A 16,848-nucleotide genomic window follows, 5' to 3' on the forward strand; every position below is an offset into this window, starting at 1 on the left:
TTAGCGCTACAACATTCACACATTGGTACTTGTGCGTGGCGAATTGAAACGGTATTGAGACGAATTGCTTTTTTTATTCTCTCGAGATAATTTTGCGATCGTTGTCGCAGCAGTATTATTTTTACAATTGTTTAGCAAATAACATTTCATGGGAATGAATTATAGCATCCTATTAATTAATTTGCTACGCCTATATTACATTCTAGGTATATTTAAAAAGAAATTGTTTGTGTTTTATGTTTTTTTTTATATAATTTATTTACTAAGTTATTAGAAATTTTATATTTCACTTTCTTAACTTAAATAAGTACAAACAAGTAGTTTTCCAATTTTGTTCTGATAACTTAAGATTAAAAAGTTTTTTTAAAATACATTTATACTCTCCGTTTTAAGGTTATCTGGAAGGAGATTGTATATTTGTACACCCTCGTGGCCAATGCCTCTTTTGCCACTTTCAGTCCTTACAGTATTTGTGTACAATTTGTTATGTTGCCTAGTATAATGTTCGTGTACTTGTGACGTTTGTTTAAATGTTGTATTTGTGTGTATAAGTTCATTTTTTCTACTTTTGTTTTAAAAGTGAAATGCATTGCTGGCAATTTAAGTTACGAACCGTCTCTCCCAGTGCCGATTCAATGCTATTAAGATTCTAATTAGCCTCGATTTATCCGAAAAGTGTACACAATATGTCTAAAATAATTTTGGTTATTCGAGGACAGTAGATTTGGAGTCTTATGACTAGTCGGAATTCCAAACAAGTCAGTTACAATTTTAATATTGTCCTTTTGTCCTACCTTCCTATTCTATTCCTACACCTCTCTGTGCTATTGTAGTCAGTCTGTTACAATAATCCGCATAGCTCACTATAAAACCGCATTCGCGCGAGATCTTACCTCGCTTATTTTATTACATCTTAACATCCGCGCCAGGATTGTGCAAGCCGTTACGTGTTCAGTGCCATGATCCCTGAGGAGATTAAACAGGAAGAAACGAGTGCCCTTGTTCCTAATGGTGAGTCCTTCCTTCCATACAACATATTATTATCTTATGTGCAGTGGTAATTACACTAACATCTAAGGTCCTTCGACAAACATTTTTTGCACTCCTAAAACAACATAACATAACAAAATTATACAAATACATAATGACGTACACATTCATACACATTATAACATAATAATAATATTAACACAGAGATAACATAATTTAAATATCAACCACGTGGAGGTCAACAGTGATAGTATCTAAAACAATAAAAACTATGTATACTTGCATAAGTGGTGCAGCCTAAATAGATTAATCATAAAATATAAACTATACAAATATGTCTGACACAAACTATTTCTTTCAGCGAACCAAGTCTTTAGCATAATATTTGGTTTTAGATTTGTACTTTTTTGAATTTCGGCATATTTAAGCAATTAGGTATCATGTAGTTTGGCGTTCTTAGTCCACCATCTTCGTTAGTCCATCATTTTACGTAAAAAGAGTACTGTAAGTAGTACATGTTCTCACCACAAAAACCAACAAATAAATGCTGAAGGTAATGAAATCATTGGTAAATTCCTCCATAATAAATATTTTGTATCTTGTGCTGACTAACAACTACCATAGTAAGCAAGGACACTAACTGGTCTCACCTCTGGCGGCCGTCTCAATGAGCCAGCGGTCCAGCTCGCGCGTGTTCTCCGGCAGATTGGCCTGCAGAGATACGTCTCTCGCCGTGCGGTACAATTGGTCCCTGTAGGCCGGACTGACTCCCGCTTCCCTCACTAGCTGCAACAGAGCTCCCCGGGCGTGGCCCCTGGCCGCCGCAAAGTGGAGCATGGACTGACCGTGCTCATCCTAAAAAATTGATAAAAATTAAATCAAAATTGATCCATTTGTATTGGTTTTGCCGCTGAGAGTTTTTTTCTAGAAAAGGTGAGAGGTTTCGAGATTCATAGACTAGCCAAACGAGATATTCAAAAGACCCTAGGTAGTTACTATAATAGTTAATCTGTCTTTTGGACATTACCTTAATTTGGCTCCAATTTTTTACATTTAATTGAAAAAGACATGATAAATAATGTAAGTCTCAACACAAATTCATACATGGGACCAACAAAGGCATCTACTGCGGACAGATTGCGCTTCAAGCCTGTATTTCGATGTTTTTCTCGTTTCTTTTTACATATTTATTTATTTTTTTTAAATTTTCTTTTAAATCATTTAATTTCCTTTCTTTTAATTTCATCTATTTCCTTTATTTTTGTTTCTTTTAATTTCCTTTCAATTTAAGGAGTTAAAGATTCAATTAAAATTTCTGCTATCTCGGAACAGACTCAGCCTAGTGATGTGGTTTATAACAAAACATCTATTTGTATGTAAGAATTAATTTATTTTGTTGTTAAAATAATTTTATTTATTTAAAATAATTTTTCTTTCATAATTTTTTAACCGAAAAGCGCCTTCTTCATTTTGACCTGATTTAGATGTTCTAGTATGTACCTACAAGAGTGTAGACTATAGTTTACACTCTTGTACACTATAGTTTACACTCTTAACCGATAAGCGCCTTCTTCCTTTTGATCTGATTTAGATGTTCGAGTAGAGTGTAGACTAGTAGTAGTTTTTCTATAAAAAATAGTAAAATTATAATTTATCTAACCCTATTATCACTGCTAAAAGCCGCTTCGGGCCCCCCCGGCGTGACAGGCACGGGCGGCGTGGGGGGCAGGGCAGGACGGCCGCCGGGCCCCAGGAGCGCTGGGCCCGAAGGTAGGCGTTGCGGGGCCATGCTATGCGGGGCCATGCTCTGAAGGGGCATGGTCTGCACGGGGCCCAGGCCGTGCTCCGCCTCCGTGGCCTTGACCTCTTCATGGAGGGGCTCTGTGATTAGGGCTGCTGTCTCCTGATTTAAACAAGGTTTAAACAATATTAATAAAACATATTTGACTTTAAAATATTGACAAAAAGGTCAATTCTAAGCTGTATAATCCAGACCCGGAAAGCAGCTGGTTTTAAGCAGTACCTCTTATAGATTTATTCATTTTAAATAAACAAATAAAATTAAGTTAAATAACTAAAATTCAAATAAAATATAAATTAAATAAAAAATATCAATACAAGTAGGCATACATTTCATTAGGCATTTATAAATTTCTATCAATTGTGTTGTTGTGCGGTTGACTGGGTAGTCAGCAACCATTCGTTGCAGAGCTCCTTGCTTCTTGTCGATAGTCAATTAGGTGGCCTCAGGAATTGAGTGGCTGTGGGAGAGGGGGGGGGGGGGGGGCGACGGCAAGAAGAATGAAGGTTTTGGAGATTTTCACTGTCGACAATATTTTTTTGGTTTATTTTGTTTATCTGAATAAATAATTTGAAAAAATGATAACTAAGGACGGGTTGTTTCGGAGAATTTGAACAATTCATCAAATTTCAATTTTCATTTTCAAGTTCTGAGAAAGATTTTTTAAAGTAATGTTTTGGAACCTTAGTAGGTTAAAAAAACGAGCAGCAAAGTTATTGAAAAATAGAAAATAACGATTGAAAGAAGGCGGAATATAAATTTATTTTAGGCCACTGTTCCATGATAACAATTTTGTATATACGTCACAATTATAGTGATCTCCCTTATTCTAAAAAACACTTGAATGATAATTTTTTTTTCTCAAAACACGATATTTTCAAAGATTTTATTACAAACGCAAAAAAAAATAATAAAAAAAATTAATATACGAAAATTCATCAACTCACCCCAGTCTTGATCCTCGACTTGTTCTGATTAGCGAAGTTATACAGGTAGGTGGCGAGAAAGGCGATGGGGTCCTTGGGCCGCGTGTTGGCCACCTCTGTCAGTCCCTTGATGAGCGGGTCACCCAGAGCTGCGAACACATCATCACCTTCTTTACAGAGCGAGCCGACCCCTGCCGGGGTATAAAACCCACCGTTTGTCATTGTTACCGACGATTGAAACTATTATTATTTAACTAATTTCTAGAAAATTTATCATTTTATGAACTGAAATTAATAAACGTGTTCCATTTTTTATTAAAAATTGAAAAAAATAATTTTGGTATTTCAAGATTTTAGAGAGGTAATTTTACAGATTTTTTTATTAAAATAGTTTGAATTTGCCCCATTCGGTTGTCGTATGATTCTTATATTATTTTCATTACTTTGTCTTTCTTTGTATTTTATATTGAGGAAGAAAATTAAAACTTTACAAAGGTCAAAAAACTACGATCGACTATTAATTATCTGAAAATGTCACCCATGGAAGGCGTAACAATTCGAATTACATACAAATTATTTCTACGATACATATGTCATTATAACCGTTTTATTTATTTATTTATTGGATGATTTGTATAGCGCCGCTTTTGTGAGATACCGTTATATTATTATAACCTAAACTAGTTTTAACTCGGTTAAAACGCTCGTTTTGATAATTAACTTATACACGGACAAAACTAACTGACATGAAATGTTGTTAATTTTTTAAAAATCTGGTCACATTATTCGTTTTCCTGTTAAAAACGGGACTAGAGGCCTGTAACGAATGATTTGACAAATTTCATAACAACCCATCAGTAAACCACGACATGTTATGAGGAAGTCGGTACACGTGTTTTTCAAATTAATAGTATTTTTTCGGACAGGGCCACCTGCGTTGAACACATGTTCAGATATATTCTGAATTACTTATATTTTATTGGGAAATGGTCATGCAGTCACATTTTTAACAGCATCTTGATAAACAAGCCGCACTCATTTTTCTCCGTGTAATATAAATAATTGTATTTTTTAAACTCTAATAGTTTGTAACACAGTTGACACACTGAACTGTTGAGGTTTACTAAAGCAACAGCAAAATCTCCCAATCACTTTTTACTTGCGAACTTAACAATTCGTTAAGCTTATTTGAATTATTGTGTAAGAATTCTATTAACGTGTAATTCTAAATGTAACAGTAATATAAATGAAAAGTGTTACAAAACCCACTGAAAAACAGTTTTTGAGAGTAAACAAGAGTTTAACGTGAATAAATAATTTGCGTGCTGTACAAGACAAACACGACAGCTAACTGACAGTGTTTGCTGGGCGCGAGGAATTCAAAGAAACTCACGTAAAAAGCTCACATGATGCTAGCGACCATATAATATGGAATAGGCAATTAAGCTTTATCACGCCATCGAAATATCGATAAGTACTAAATACATCATGGATACCAACACGAGGACGTAGGTCATAGGAAATAGAATGGTGCTTACACGAGGCGAGGTATCTGCCCTCTTCGGTCCGGAATATGGGAATATCCACCTGGCCATTGTTACCCTCGCTTGCCGTCTCTGAAAGTATTCATCAAATATTAAAATGGCTTTTTCAATCGATGCCACTCCGATCGAAAACCTACAAACAACTTATAAGTAAAACATCTCCACACGCCTAGCACTGGAATACGAATATATGTATGTTATTCAGGTAGACTATTTTCTAAGAAAACTGCGTTACACAAATTAATTTGCTTTTGGTAGTTTTTTTATCGATTCGGATAAACCGTGACACATATAAATTGATGGATTTAAAGCAATGTTGTCGGGGTGTCTAGTGTGGTGCTAAGTAAGTGATTGATGGTATGCCAGATGTAAGACCAAATAATGCTAAATCATGACGGTTTTTCGATTTAGCAAGCTCCAAAACAAGCTTACATATCTCAAACAAATTGAAAATAATAGTTTTTTTACCGTACAACATATTTACACAGGGTGTCCGGAAACTCGTAGTACAAGCGGGAAACTGGTGAATCTACATCACATTTGGAGTCGATTTTGTAGTTTATTTTTTTTTTGATTTGAGCTTTCGTTATCGAGTAAATCGAGTTAGAAGTTGATTTTTTTTTTTTTTAATCAAATTCTTATAAATTATTACTGAAGATCAAAGTACCCAACTAATTAAAACTATTTGAAAGTAAAACAAATGAAGAAACTCGGATTTGAAGCATTATTTTGAAATCACCCTTCATTTAATCCGGTGTAATCATAAAATATTTCTGCCCTGCAGGGTTAAAACATCTGTTGTTCAACCCTAAACACCAGAAAAAACTTTAACCCTAAAATAGCCGAAAAATATTTTTTTTTGGTTTTTTTTTTTTTTTTTTGTGAAAATGCTCAAATCAAAAAACTTTATATTTATTTGGGTTCCCCATGTGGTGTAGATTCTCCAGTTTCCCGCTTGTACTACGAGTTTCCGGACACCGTGTATATGCATAAAACGTTTAGTAACCGATATTCAAGATGACCTCAATGGTTTGTAATATGTAATAAAACATGCCAAAATGAGCAAAAAAAACCACACAAAACAATCAGTGTTTTTCAAACTATGTACAAACAAGTGCAATAATAATTATAAGGGTATAATATTGGGTTTCAAGGGACTTTCTTCACCAGTGATTCCTGAAATTATTTGGAGTAAAAAATGTTAAAGAAATTTTGGTGAAATCTTTGATGTTTTTTTTTAAATTTTTGATGCTTTTTTTCATTTTTCACTTACTTCCAGTCACTCAAACGAGTAAACGCCCAACATTCCACATCGACCCTAGCACAGTCCAGTGCCTATTGATTTTCTATGTTTTATAGAAAACAAATACACTAAAAATTTAAGAAGACCAACATTTTTTACTCCAATTAAATCAGGAATCACTGGTTAAAGTAAACAAGTACATCCCTTAACACCCTGTAAATTTATATCAAGCATTACAAAAGCAGTAAGCATAGTACGAAATATAAATGAAAAGGGGTTAAATATTTGTATTTCTTTATGTATTGGTTCTCTTAGGTACGATGGAGTTTTAAACCTGAACAACTTCTTACACACATCGGATGCATTGGTGGTACGTGGAACTTATATGAGATTTGAATGTGGAAAGTATTAATAGAGCTGGCGTGATTTAGCGGAGCGAATGGAAATATTGTGCTGACAGAACACGCAACTTTGAACATTAAAAGTTTTGCAGTTGTAAGTAAAATAAAACAAATTGTTAAACACTACAGCCCAGTTTCACGAAAGTTAAGCTACGCATTGTCGTGCTTAACAGCTGTAGATGGAAAGAGTATGTTGGAACTGTAAGATTGATGTCAGGAATATGTTGCAAAGCAATTAGAAAAATGGTTTAAATAATTTATTGTAATATGCGGAGTTAGCTGAACGTTCGTGATGTAGGCCTACTCTGTACGATACTGTTGGAAGTACTGACCTAAGTATCCGATGGTAAGTAAGAAGTATCTCACACCCCTTTTCAAAAGCATTCACTAAAATATCACTTCTAAATTCGGTTACCACTTAAGCCACTAAAGCTACTTTTAATATTGTGATTAGAGTCTAATAATGATGGATGCGTTTTTGTTTAATGGTTTTTACTAAGCAAATAAATAATAAAAAAAAATAGTTGTATCGGTTTGTCCATTTCAAATTATATATCAGCATCCACCAAGTTGCTTCTTTTTCTTCTAAAAATATTGACAAACATTTCTGCGATATGCATCGAGTTCTGCATCGCCAAGTCCTTCTCGAGCTGAATGATGTTTCCTACGGCCGTAGTATAGTCGTGGAACGTCTGCAGCTCCGTCACACCCAAGCTCTGGTAGTTGCCAATCCTCATTATCTCCGGACTGTGGGTCTCTCTGTGATTCAAGCCCCTCACAGTACACAAGTGTTTTAGGTGCTCCGGATCCTTGCTGAGGTAAGGCAAGTTGATTGTGATGTTAAAGTGAAGAGAGTTCCCAAGAAAACTTGGCCTCGCCGAAAGATAACCGAGCTTGTCGTCCCATTTGAATTTGAGATTTTCCCCCAGGTGAAGCATTACTCTGGAAATGATCGAGTAAGCGTGCCCAACTTCCGCCGGATGATGATGCGAAGTACACGTCAAGACTCGAATATGGTCTTGCACGCTTATCCAAATAGCCAGATTACCATCGTGACTTAAAAATACTCCCCTCCCGTAAGGCCAGTGCTTGCCATGCAAACGTTTATCGTCATCGAGTTCATTGCTGTCGGCAAGAGGGATGAGCAGACCCGAAGCAGCCAGAATGGCCCGTATCTCGGAAGGAGTTTCCAGCACCTCATTCATAGTGTAGTAAGTTCCAGCTTTCTCTTCCGTTCGTACTTTGACATAATTCATCACTTTGGTAAATTCATCACTCAAGAAAATTGTTGTCAATTGCCTCTCCACCATCTCTAGCTGTCCAACATTCATATTTAGGGGAAGTTCAAAAGCTTCTAAATTTCGGCTACATTCTATTGTGCCAGCTAGAACATTCTTGCCTGGGGGATCAATATTAAGGTTGACGAAGATGTAAGGTGTTTCAGAATCGATTTCATTTAAGTTTGGCTTAGGTAAAAATAAGGATTCAGGGTGTTTCTGAAAGTCAGAATAAATATTGATGCAGTGTAGATCCTTGATCAAGGGTAACGTAAACTCTTCAAATACTGTGTAGGCGTAGTAATCAGGTGCGACTACTCCACCGTTAAAGTCTTCTTCTACTGCTTCTATGGCGTTTTTGTTATCTGGGAGTTTTTTGACGGCCGGCCAGATGACGTCGAAGAGGTTGTGGTCAAGTTTGGTGATTCTATGTTTGATCTTCTCGAAGACGGGCTTGGTGAGGAAGCGGCCGAGGAAGGTGGTGGGCGGACCCTGGTTGGAGGACGCGCTGGGCGGCGGCACGGAGCGCGAGGGTCGGCGGTGGTCCTGAAGCAGGCGGAAGCAGCGCCCCAGCACGGACAGAGTCTCGGCGTCCGTCAGCTCTCGCCGGGAGGTTACTACGTCGTTGTTTACTGACCCCACACAAGTAACATTCGTCAATTTCTCAATTAATATCGCCGAGAGTTCCGTTATAACTACTCTCACTGTTCTATTACCTACTCCTTTTCGTTTCTGAGAAAGATTCAGTAATAACGGAGCTATCAGCGGTATGCCTATTAAATAAATTATTAACAAAATATTTATACAAAATGAAAAATATATTATGATATGAAGCATTTTCTATCAAATGTGATGAAGATATTTAATTAGCATTTTAATGTGATTTAAGATAATAAGTTTCTACAATAAGTTATTAATTAAATTGCATACATTGCTTTTTGCACAGATTATTATATAAGTAAAGAGTTTTTTTTAATAATTCTAATAAGTTATGTACATATAAAATAATATTCATATAAAAATCACCCATTCTTTCAGAAGCGCTCGGGGTTTGAGTAATAATTGCTCATTACATTACCGACAAACTGATTCATCAGGAGGTGGTTGGTGAACGACTAAAATTATTAGTGTTAAATTTTGTGTTGAAAAAGTCCAACAGAAATTTGCCAATTCAAAAACAACTAAAATAACCCATGGCGTGTAACACGAAACAAACTGTTTTGCCATAAAACTCATAAATACATTTGCCGTTCCAACTGCTTACATTTTACCCATTAAATACACACATGCTTGCGGCATTCCAAAACCAATAACCAACAGGGGTCATTGTTAGTCCATTCTTAGAAAAATACAATTGTTATCATACCTTTGTCGTTGAGCATCTCATCAGCTAAGCTCTCCTCTGCACCAAATTCTTTCAGGAGTTGCTTGTGACTTAGATACTTATCATTTTGTTGATATTCCTCAGGGGTTCGTCCATTCTGTTTAAAATGTTATAATAGTTTAAAGACATATATTCAGAAGTTCAAGGTGTTATGTCCACTATTGAACTAACACAGACTGGTCATTTTAAATTTTGATGAATGTTTCCTTCAACTTTTTGCTTCTGTGTATATACATATATATGTACTGCCTTACAAATAATAAATTTTCGACAACAGTGTTAACCAATAAGTGTTTTTTTTGTGTACTTATACATTGTATGTGGTGTGTTTTGTCAAAAACCCATCTCAATTACAAGAAAATTAAATTGGGATGTACCGGCGTATAGATTAAAAATTATCCGAGGTCTTCATTTCAGCAAATCAATATTTCAAACGGTTTCGATAATTTGATTTTCTGGTAGTCTAATGTTAAGTTAAAAATTAGACACACCTACTTCAGTGGTTTAGAATTCAATATAATAAGATAAGGCGATGAATAGAATAGAACAAACTTGACGAATAAACATTTTTGTTAGGAGATATTTAAAAATAACTTTTCAACTGGCCGCAACTTTCTGAACTTTTGACCAGATCTAAGGACGGGTTGTTTTGGAGAATTTGAACGATTCATCAAATTTCAACATTCATTTTCGGGTTCTGTGATAGTCCTATTCAAGTTCTGTTAGCGTTAGTTCTTAAGCTAGTTGCTTGACGGAGCTGAAATAATAACAGAGCTTGAAAAATCTTTCATAGAACTTTAACACAGAAAATTAACTTTGAAATTTGAAGAATTATTAAACTCTCCGAAATAACCCGTCAGTAGTATAAAGGATTCATCAACCATTGATGCCACTCCACCTCAGCTTTCCAACCATCGTTGGAGGAAGTGCAAGATAGGTGAAGAATACTTACATCATCTTGATCCTTGGGATTGGCTCCCATATTGAGGAGTATATTGTAGTAGTGGCCATTGTCCTTTAACACCGCTGCATAATGAAGGGCTGTTCTGCCCTCGAAGTCCACTGCAGAAAGGGTCTCGGGAAATCTGAGAAAATATACGAAGAACTAGCATTTGCTTTGTAACACTTGGTACTACAACAAAGACGTAATCACTGAAATTTGATTTAAGATTTTAACGTGATGGCTTCATGAGGATATTGAAGTGCAGTTAGAGGAGAGTAAGTGAAGTGAGAAGCGTTTTAAATTTGGTTCACTTAAAAAAATATTTTTTTACTTTAAAAGGGGGCGATGAACCAAATGATTCAGGTGAAAAATAAAATTTTGAGGTATGTTCTCACCTTCCGGCTAGGTAGCGCACAACAGGCGTGTGTCCGAACAGCACGGCCACGTGCAGGGGCGTAGCGCCCGCGGGGCTCACCTGGTCGCGGGCCACGGCAAACTTGCGCCGGTCTAGCGCCGCCTGAAGATCACGCAGGGCTCCTTCGCGGGCTGATATGTGAACGCGCTTTATCTTTCCCTGTAAAAAATAAAGTATCACTTACATTTCTTAGTTTTCTTCCTATAATTCTTATAAGAACCTACAAAGAATACAGGTAAATCTAGAAAAAAAAAAGTTTTGTCATTAATGGAGAGTTACCATATAAGACGGAACATTGTCCAGGAAGGCCTGCAGCTCGGGGTTCCTGGCCATGTGTCCCACGAGTCTCTCGCCCTCTCCGTTGAGGACCAGCGCCGCCAGCTGTTCCATGCTGCCGCTGTCAATCAACATCTGCACCTCGGCATCATCGAGGTTCATGTCCATCTACGAGGAATATTGAAATATTTAAATGATTTGTTTTAGTTGTCCTATTTTACTTTGACGTGGAAATGTCTTTAAAATAGATGCCGGTGTGTGTGGAGCAATCGCGCAGAAATAAGCGTCAGTTTCTGTCGGGGTAAATTTGAACTTCAATATTATAGCACCATTTAAGTCTCATTTTAAAAAAGAAAGTTGAATGTGTGTGCCAGTACCTACTACTCTGATTTTCGTTGGGGCCGGACGTCGCCAACTGTGCAGACGCAAAGTGAAGCCCCGATTTTCAACTTTGCCAGAATTACAAAAACTGAGCAGGAAAGCGTAGAATATAAAATTTCATAGATGAATTTTGATAATATTCACAAAAAAAAACTGAAAACACTGGGCCTGAACCCAAAACCAATGTGCAATCTTACGTGCATACCTTCAGAAATTCTTTAAATTTTAACTAATGAATTAGTTGGACAAACCAAACACACAAGGGAAACATTGTTTGAAAAAAAAAAATAGATTTGACATTTTCAAATAATTTCAAAGACATGATGTATCCTTCTTGTACCACTACCTTCTACCCTGTATTCAATAAATTTAAGTTGCAAATGAATTGATCAATTCAAAACAAACATGTGATCTAAATATATTGCAAGATATATTGACTATAACACACGATTGACGTTTTAACGAAAATAACCGCGTCTGTGTCCAACACTGCCTATCCACATCATTTCTGCCTAAAATTTTTGTGGATGTGTATTATCTTAGGTAGCCAGTGTTACAGCAAGAAACGTCATATTTACGTGGGAATATGCTGAGTAAAAGATTACCGTTTTTATTCCAAAACTATCAGAACAGAAACAAAAGTCGGTCTCGAATAATCTGCAAGATATTTAGATTTAGAACCTCTTTATGATCTTTTCCCATATCTTCTTTCTCTGTAAATTTTTGTGAATATTTAATTTGTAAGAAAAATTGATATATAAGATGTAATAAATTAAAATGAATCCCACAGTCTATACACCCAAGTGGCACATCTTATGGGTGACATTCTTAGTTGGAAAAGCGAATCAAATTATGAAATGGGTCTTAAAGGGAACTGCCGGCTTCGGATAGGTGAAAGACGTCAGCTCAAACAAAAATACTTGAAGAAGGCTTGATGTATCCAAAGCTTGAGGACATCTTCTCGTTTCTCGCTTCCATCAATTCTCCCTTACACGCATCTATCTACCATACACACTACAGAAGACTAATGAAAAAGAAATGTATGCTAATTGGAGAGGTTACAAAAAGATGAGTTGCTGGGAGTAAAATTAACTCTCAGAAGTGGAATGCACACTTGAAAATTAAAACTCTTCAAAATATAATAAACACATTTGTAATAACAATAAAAAACAAAGTATGTCTAAGTACGTAAAAGATTTAAGATGAAAGCTAGAAATACTAAATGCAATTATATTAGGATTGAATCCTTTGTGTATGCGGATGCGTACATTCTTCCATAATTACCAAAATGGTAGGTTAATTTAAAAACGACTTATCAAGCCTACTATGCATCATACAGCCATTTTTTTTGCACATCTAAAATTTTCATTTAATGATGTTTCTGTTTATTGGTAGCCTACGGAAAATGATTTTTTTATTACTTAGTAAATTTAGGATGTTAAAAAAAGTTTTTATGATCATGAATAAAAAAATACGAAAAAGTTGTGTGGTGGTAAGCAAAGTATTTTCACACATCTGTCATCCATTAAAAAAACTTGTGTGGTGGTAAGCAAAGTATTTCCACATATCTGTCATCCATTAAAAAAACAATACCAATAAAAAATCGGGGTTCAAAGAAGAGTTCGTGCAATGTGTGCAGTTTTTTTACTGAAACTTCATAAAAAACATGTTTTGTAAAAATGACATGCACGTTCAGTGATGTTTTAGTGCAAAACGGAAGATAAAGCAGGCAAATAATTTATGTTGGTACAAAATATGAATTTTGGTTCTAAAAACGAAAATAAAGAAGTAATAATTAATAGTGAAGCAATATTAACAAAGCTGATTCCATGCGATACAGGAGAGTATGTACAACATTAATATTAAGAACACCATCCCAGTTTTGGTTTCACATTTGATCTTGGAATAATAAACACAAGAAGTATTTAGGAAAGAGTGTGTGCAACATAAATAATGGCTTCAAATATTCCGAGTGGTTTTTTGAGAACCATTACCTCGTCAGGAGAATTATTATCATTCTCCCTGTGGTCAGCATCGAGGGAATCTACTTCAGGGTCGGCATTGATGACTCCTTCTATAGTAGATTCACTGCCTTGGGAGTGACGACCTGTGATGGAATATTATTGTAAACAAAACAAACATAAGAGCTGAAAATATTTACAGTAATTATCTTTATCTAAGTATTTGGTTTCAATATTTTACAGCTATTCTATTGGTGTGCAGTGCAGCACTGATGTTCATCAGAACTCAAATCTAGTTTCCTATAATCATGCAAATTTTATAATTCAATTTTACCCTGCTAAAAATTCCTTTTTTTTCAGTTGCCAATTGATTGTTCGTTCCAATTTCTTAAACATTTTTACGATAAGAATCATTACCTTTTGAACTATGCTTTTTTTTCATGTCCTCGACATCTAAAACGTCAGCCGTATCAGCTTTGTGGGCATCTCCGTATTCCGAAACACTTTCACCTCGCACGATCCCCTCATCATCATCGTTGTCATCGAGGTCATGATTAGCTCGGCTATCTGCAACTTTATCATCAATACCATCTATATCTGGATCATCTCCTTTCTCATCCTCTACATCATGAATCTTAGACCCTTTATGCTGACTATCAAAGGATTTCTCTTTCTTAAGGCTTTTGCTTTCAATGGCAATAATTTCGTCGTCCTCCAAGTCACTCGATGTATGTCTTCTATAGTTTGTGGGTGTCGATGTGTTAGTGTGCCTTCCATCTTTGATTGGTGTCGATGTATTACTGTGCTTAACATCTTTGGTTGGTGTCGATGCATTGCTGTGTCTCCCATCTTTAGTTGGTGTCGATGTACGGCTGTGTTCTTCGTCTTTGTAATGAGTATTACTGTGTCTAACGCCTTTAGTTGGTGTCGATGAATTACTGTGTATTTCATCTTTAGTTGGTGTCGATGTATTACTGTGTCTATCACCTATAGTAGGCGAAGGTGTATTACTGTTTTCACCGTCTTCCAATGGCAATGGCGTATGTTTGTTTTTCATTGATACTGGTATTTTAGTGCGAGGGTCATTATGTGCTGACGCTGTTTTTGACATACGATCGTTAGTATGTGTTGTCGTTTCTGGTGATGCAGGGGGAGTGTGCTTACGGCTAGGTGCAGTTTTTGGAAGAGTTGCAGATTTTTTATGAGTGCTGTGTGCAGAAACATGTGATTTAGTAGTATGTAAATCATCAGTAGAAATGTTAGAGTCGTCATGAATATGTGTAACTGTATCAATTGACCCAACATCCGCACTGACTTTTTCACTGTCTTCACCTTCAGAACGATTGCCTTCATTTAACCACGTTTCAGTTTCTTTATTATCCTGAAAAAAAATCTTTCATTATTGTAGCAATCGGATGTTTTTCGACTGCTTGTATTAAATTTGTACAGAATAATAAAATTAAACATTGAATCAATAAAAATATGAAAGCGGAGCAACTAAAATGCTTCTCACACAAGAAGTGTTGACATTAATCTTACTAACGTTTTCTGACGCCTGTTCATTGTCTAAATCATTCTCAGTATCCATGTCTCCATCATCGTGATCCAAATCAAGATCTTCACTAAGGGCTTCCCGGGTTTCTGTGTCCGGGGAGAATACCTCCGGAGAGTACTTGTCAGGTATGCTCACTCCCGTTGGGATGGGCGGGACGGATGAGGGCTTTTTGGTAGCTGTTGCAGGAGGTAATAGTTTCTTTGGTCTAGCGGGCTGTGGGGCTGTTTGGACATCCGCTTTCAACAAATTCCAATCCCAAGAAGGAGGGTAAGTTGCGCTGGCAGTTCTCGGGGCTTCAGGAATCACAGTGAGTTGTGACTTGTCAATGTCTGTCGGACGATTTTTGTAGAACCCGGCGGATTTCAATTTCTGAAACCAAGTATGCTTTTATGAAGTGGATGTTGGTTAATAACATTGATCTCAACAGAAAATATTCGATTGAAAATGAGGTTGTACATTATCTAATTTTCCCTCCTGCGCCCCGTGCCCCACCAGGACATTGTATATGCGATCTTCGTCCTTGGCAAGGATGGACCAATGTAGTGGAGTCCTTCCGTCATTATCAACGGCAGAAGTACCTTGGGGAAACCTTCCAGCGATGTGCGCCGCTATATCATAGTGGCCCAATCCCGCTGCCTAAAAATACACAATTAAAATATAATTTTCAGTTTAATATTCAAAAAACGGGTTGTTTATTGTATACATCGCTCAACTACGCCTGGATAATTAAAACAAATAAAATTCCATTAAATGTTATTAATTAAATTGTCAAGTATCATTGTTCCGACTTATTCATTGATTTGTAAGATTATTAATCTCGACACAGGCTAGTCCTAGTGAGGTTAATAATTATAATGTAAACAGTGATACCGCATGGAAAGAAACAATAAATAAATAAATTTTTTGACTTCTTCCACTTATTTTAATTCAACTCATTTACGAGTAAATGTTATAAATACAGAATGCTGAGTGATATAAATTTATCGAGAAATCTAATACCAGGCCAACTGTTAAAGTTTTTCCTCCAGTTAACAAAATAAATTCCTTCCCCCGATAAAGTGAAAAACACACAGAATAATTTTGTCGCTTGTAAAATAATGTGTTATAATAAGAAAATGCTTTAAAATTATAATGCGAGTACACGGTGTTCACATTAAGAAGCACGTCATAATTTCAAGCGATAACAGATTAAGAAAATTACATTCTTTTGTTTCACGCGAACGCATTCAACCTTTACAAAAAATTACGTAAACGCCATGAAAATTCTACCTAACTAGGTTGTATGCTTGAATAATAATTACAATAAAGGAACTCGGGGCTTAGGATCACAAGGGCCTAACTACAAAAAATGGTGTTTTGAGTTAAGCTTGATTTCAGTAATGTCATGATCATATTTATTAGTGATATGAAGCTCTATCTTGTACATACTGCCATTTAAGAGATACAGATGGGCATATCAGTTGGGCATACAGTTGGGCATATGAGCATACCAATCTTTATTTGAGTTTATTTCAAAACAGTGTTTATGTAGATAGGCTCCTGTGATCCTAAACCCCCGAACAGCTCTCTGGAACGAGCTAGATGCTTATAAGCTTTTAGTTATTTTGGTAAACGAACATGCGACCCAGGAGTATATTACAGTGTGTTAGTCATACTCGACTTACTTTAAATAGTGACATTATTTGGAGTAAAAAATGTAATGAAATTTTGATCTACGGTAGCATTTTTTGTTGTTCTAACTCGGCCGAGTT

General features: G+C 36.1%; 1 protein-coding gene across 1 annotated transcript in view; it reads right to left on the reverse strand.

Annotated features, from left to right (window-relative positions):
• LOC149420231 (uncharacterized) overlaps positions 1-16,848 on the reverse strand; it is a 41,354-nt gene that overhangs the window by 7,247 nt on the left and 17,259 nt on the right. The window contains exons 5-16 of the mRNA XM_089636056.1: positions 15,554-15,733; positions 15,086-15,466; positions 14,875-14,923; positions 13,576-13,688; positions 11,204-11,368; positions 10,905-11,083; positions 10,519-10,651; positions 9,549-9,663; positions 5,256-5,333; positions 3,739-3,866; positions 2,651-2,893; positions 1,641-1,845 (exon numbers count right to left, since the gene is read on the reverse strand). Coding sequence (XP_089492182.1) covers positions 1,641-1,845; positions 2,651-2,893; positions 3,739-3,866; positions 5,256-5,333; positions 9,549-9,663; positions 10,519-10,651; positions 10,905-11,083; positions 11,204-11,368; positions 13,576-13,688; positions 14,875-14,923; positions 15,086-15,466; positions 15,554-15,733 — 1,969 coding nt within the window. The remainder of the gene's footprint in view (positions 1-1,640; positions 1,846-2,650; positions 2,894-3,738; positions 3,867-5,255; positions 5,334-9,548; positions 9,664-10,518; positions 10,652-10,904; positions 11,084-11,203; positions 11,369-13,575; positions 13,689-14,874; positions 14,924-15,085; positions 15,467-15,553; positions 15,734-16,848) is intronic.

Source organism: Hesperophylax consimilis, chromosome 10 (genome assembly GCF_061612785.1).
Source record: "Hesperophylax consimilis isolate HC1 chromosome 10, BYU_Hcon_1.0, whole genome shotgun sequence".
NCBI lineage: Eukaryota > Metazoa > Arthropoda > Insecta > Trichoptera > Limnephilidae > Hesperophylax > Hesperophylax consimilis.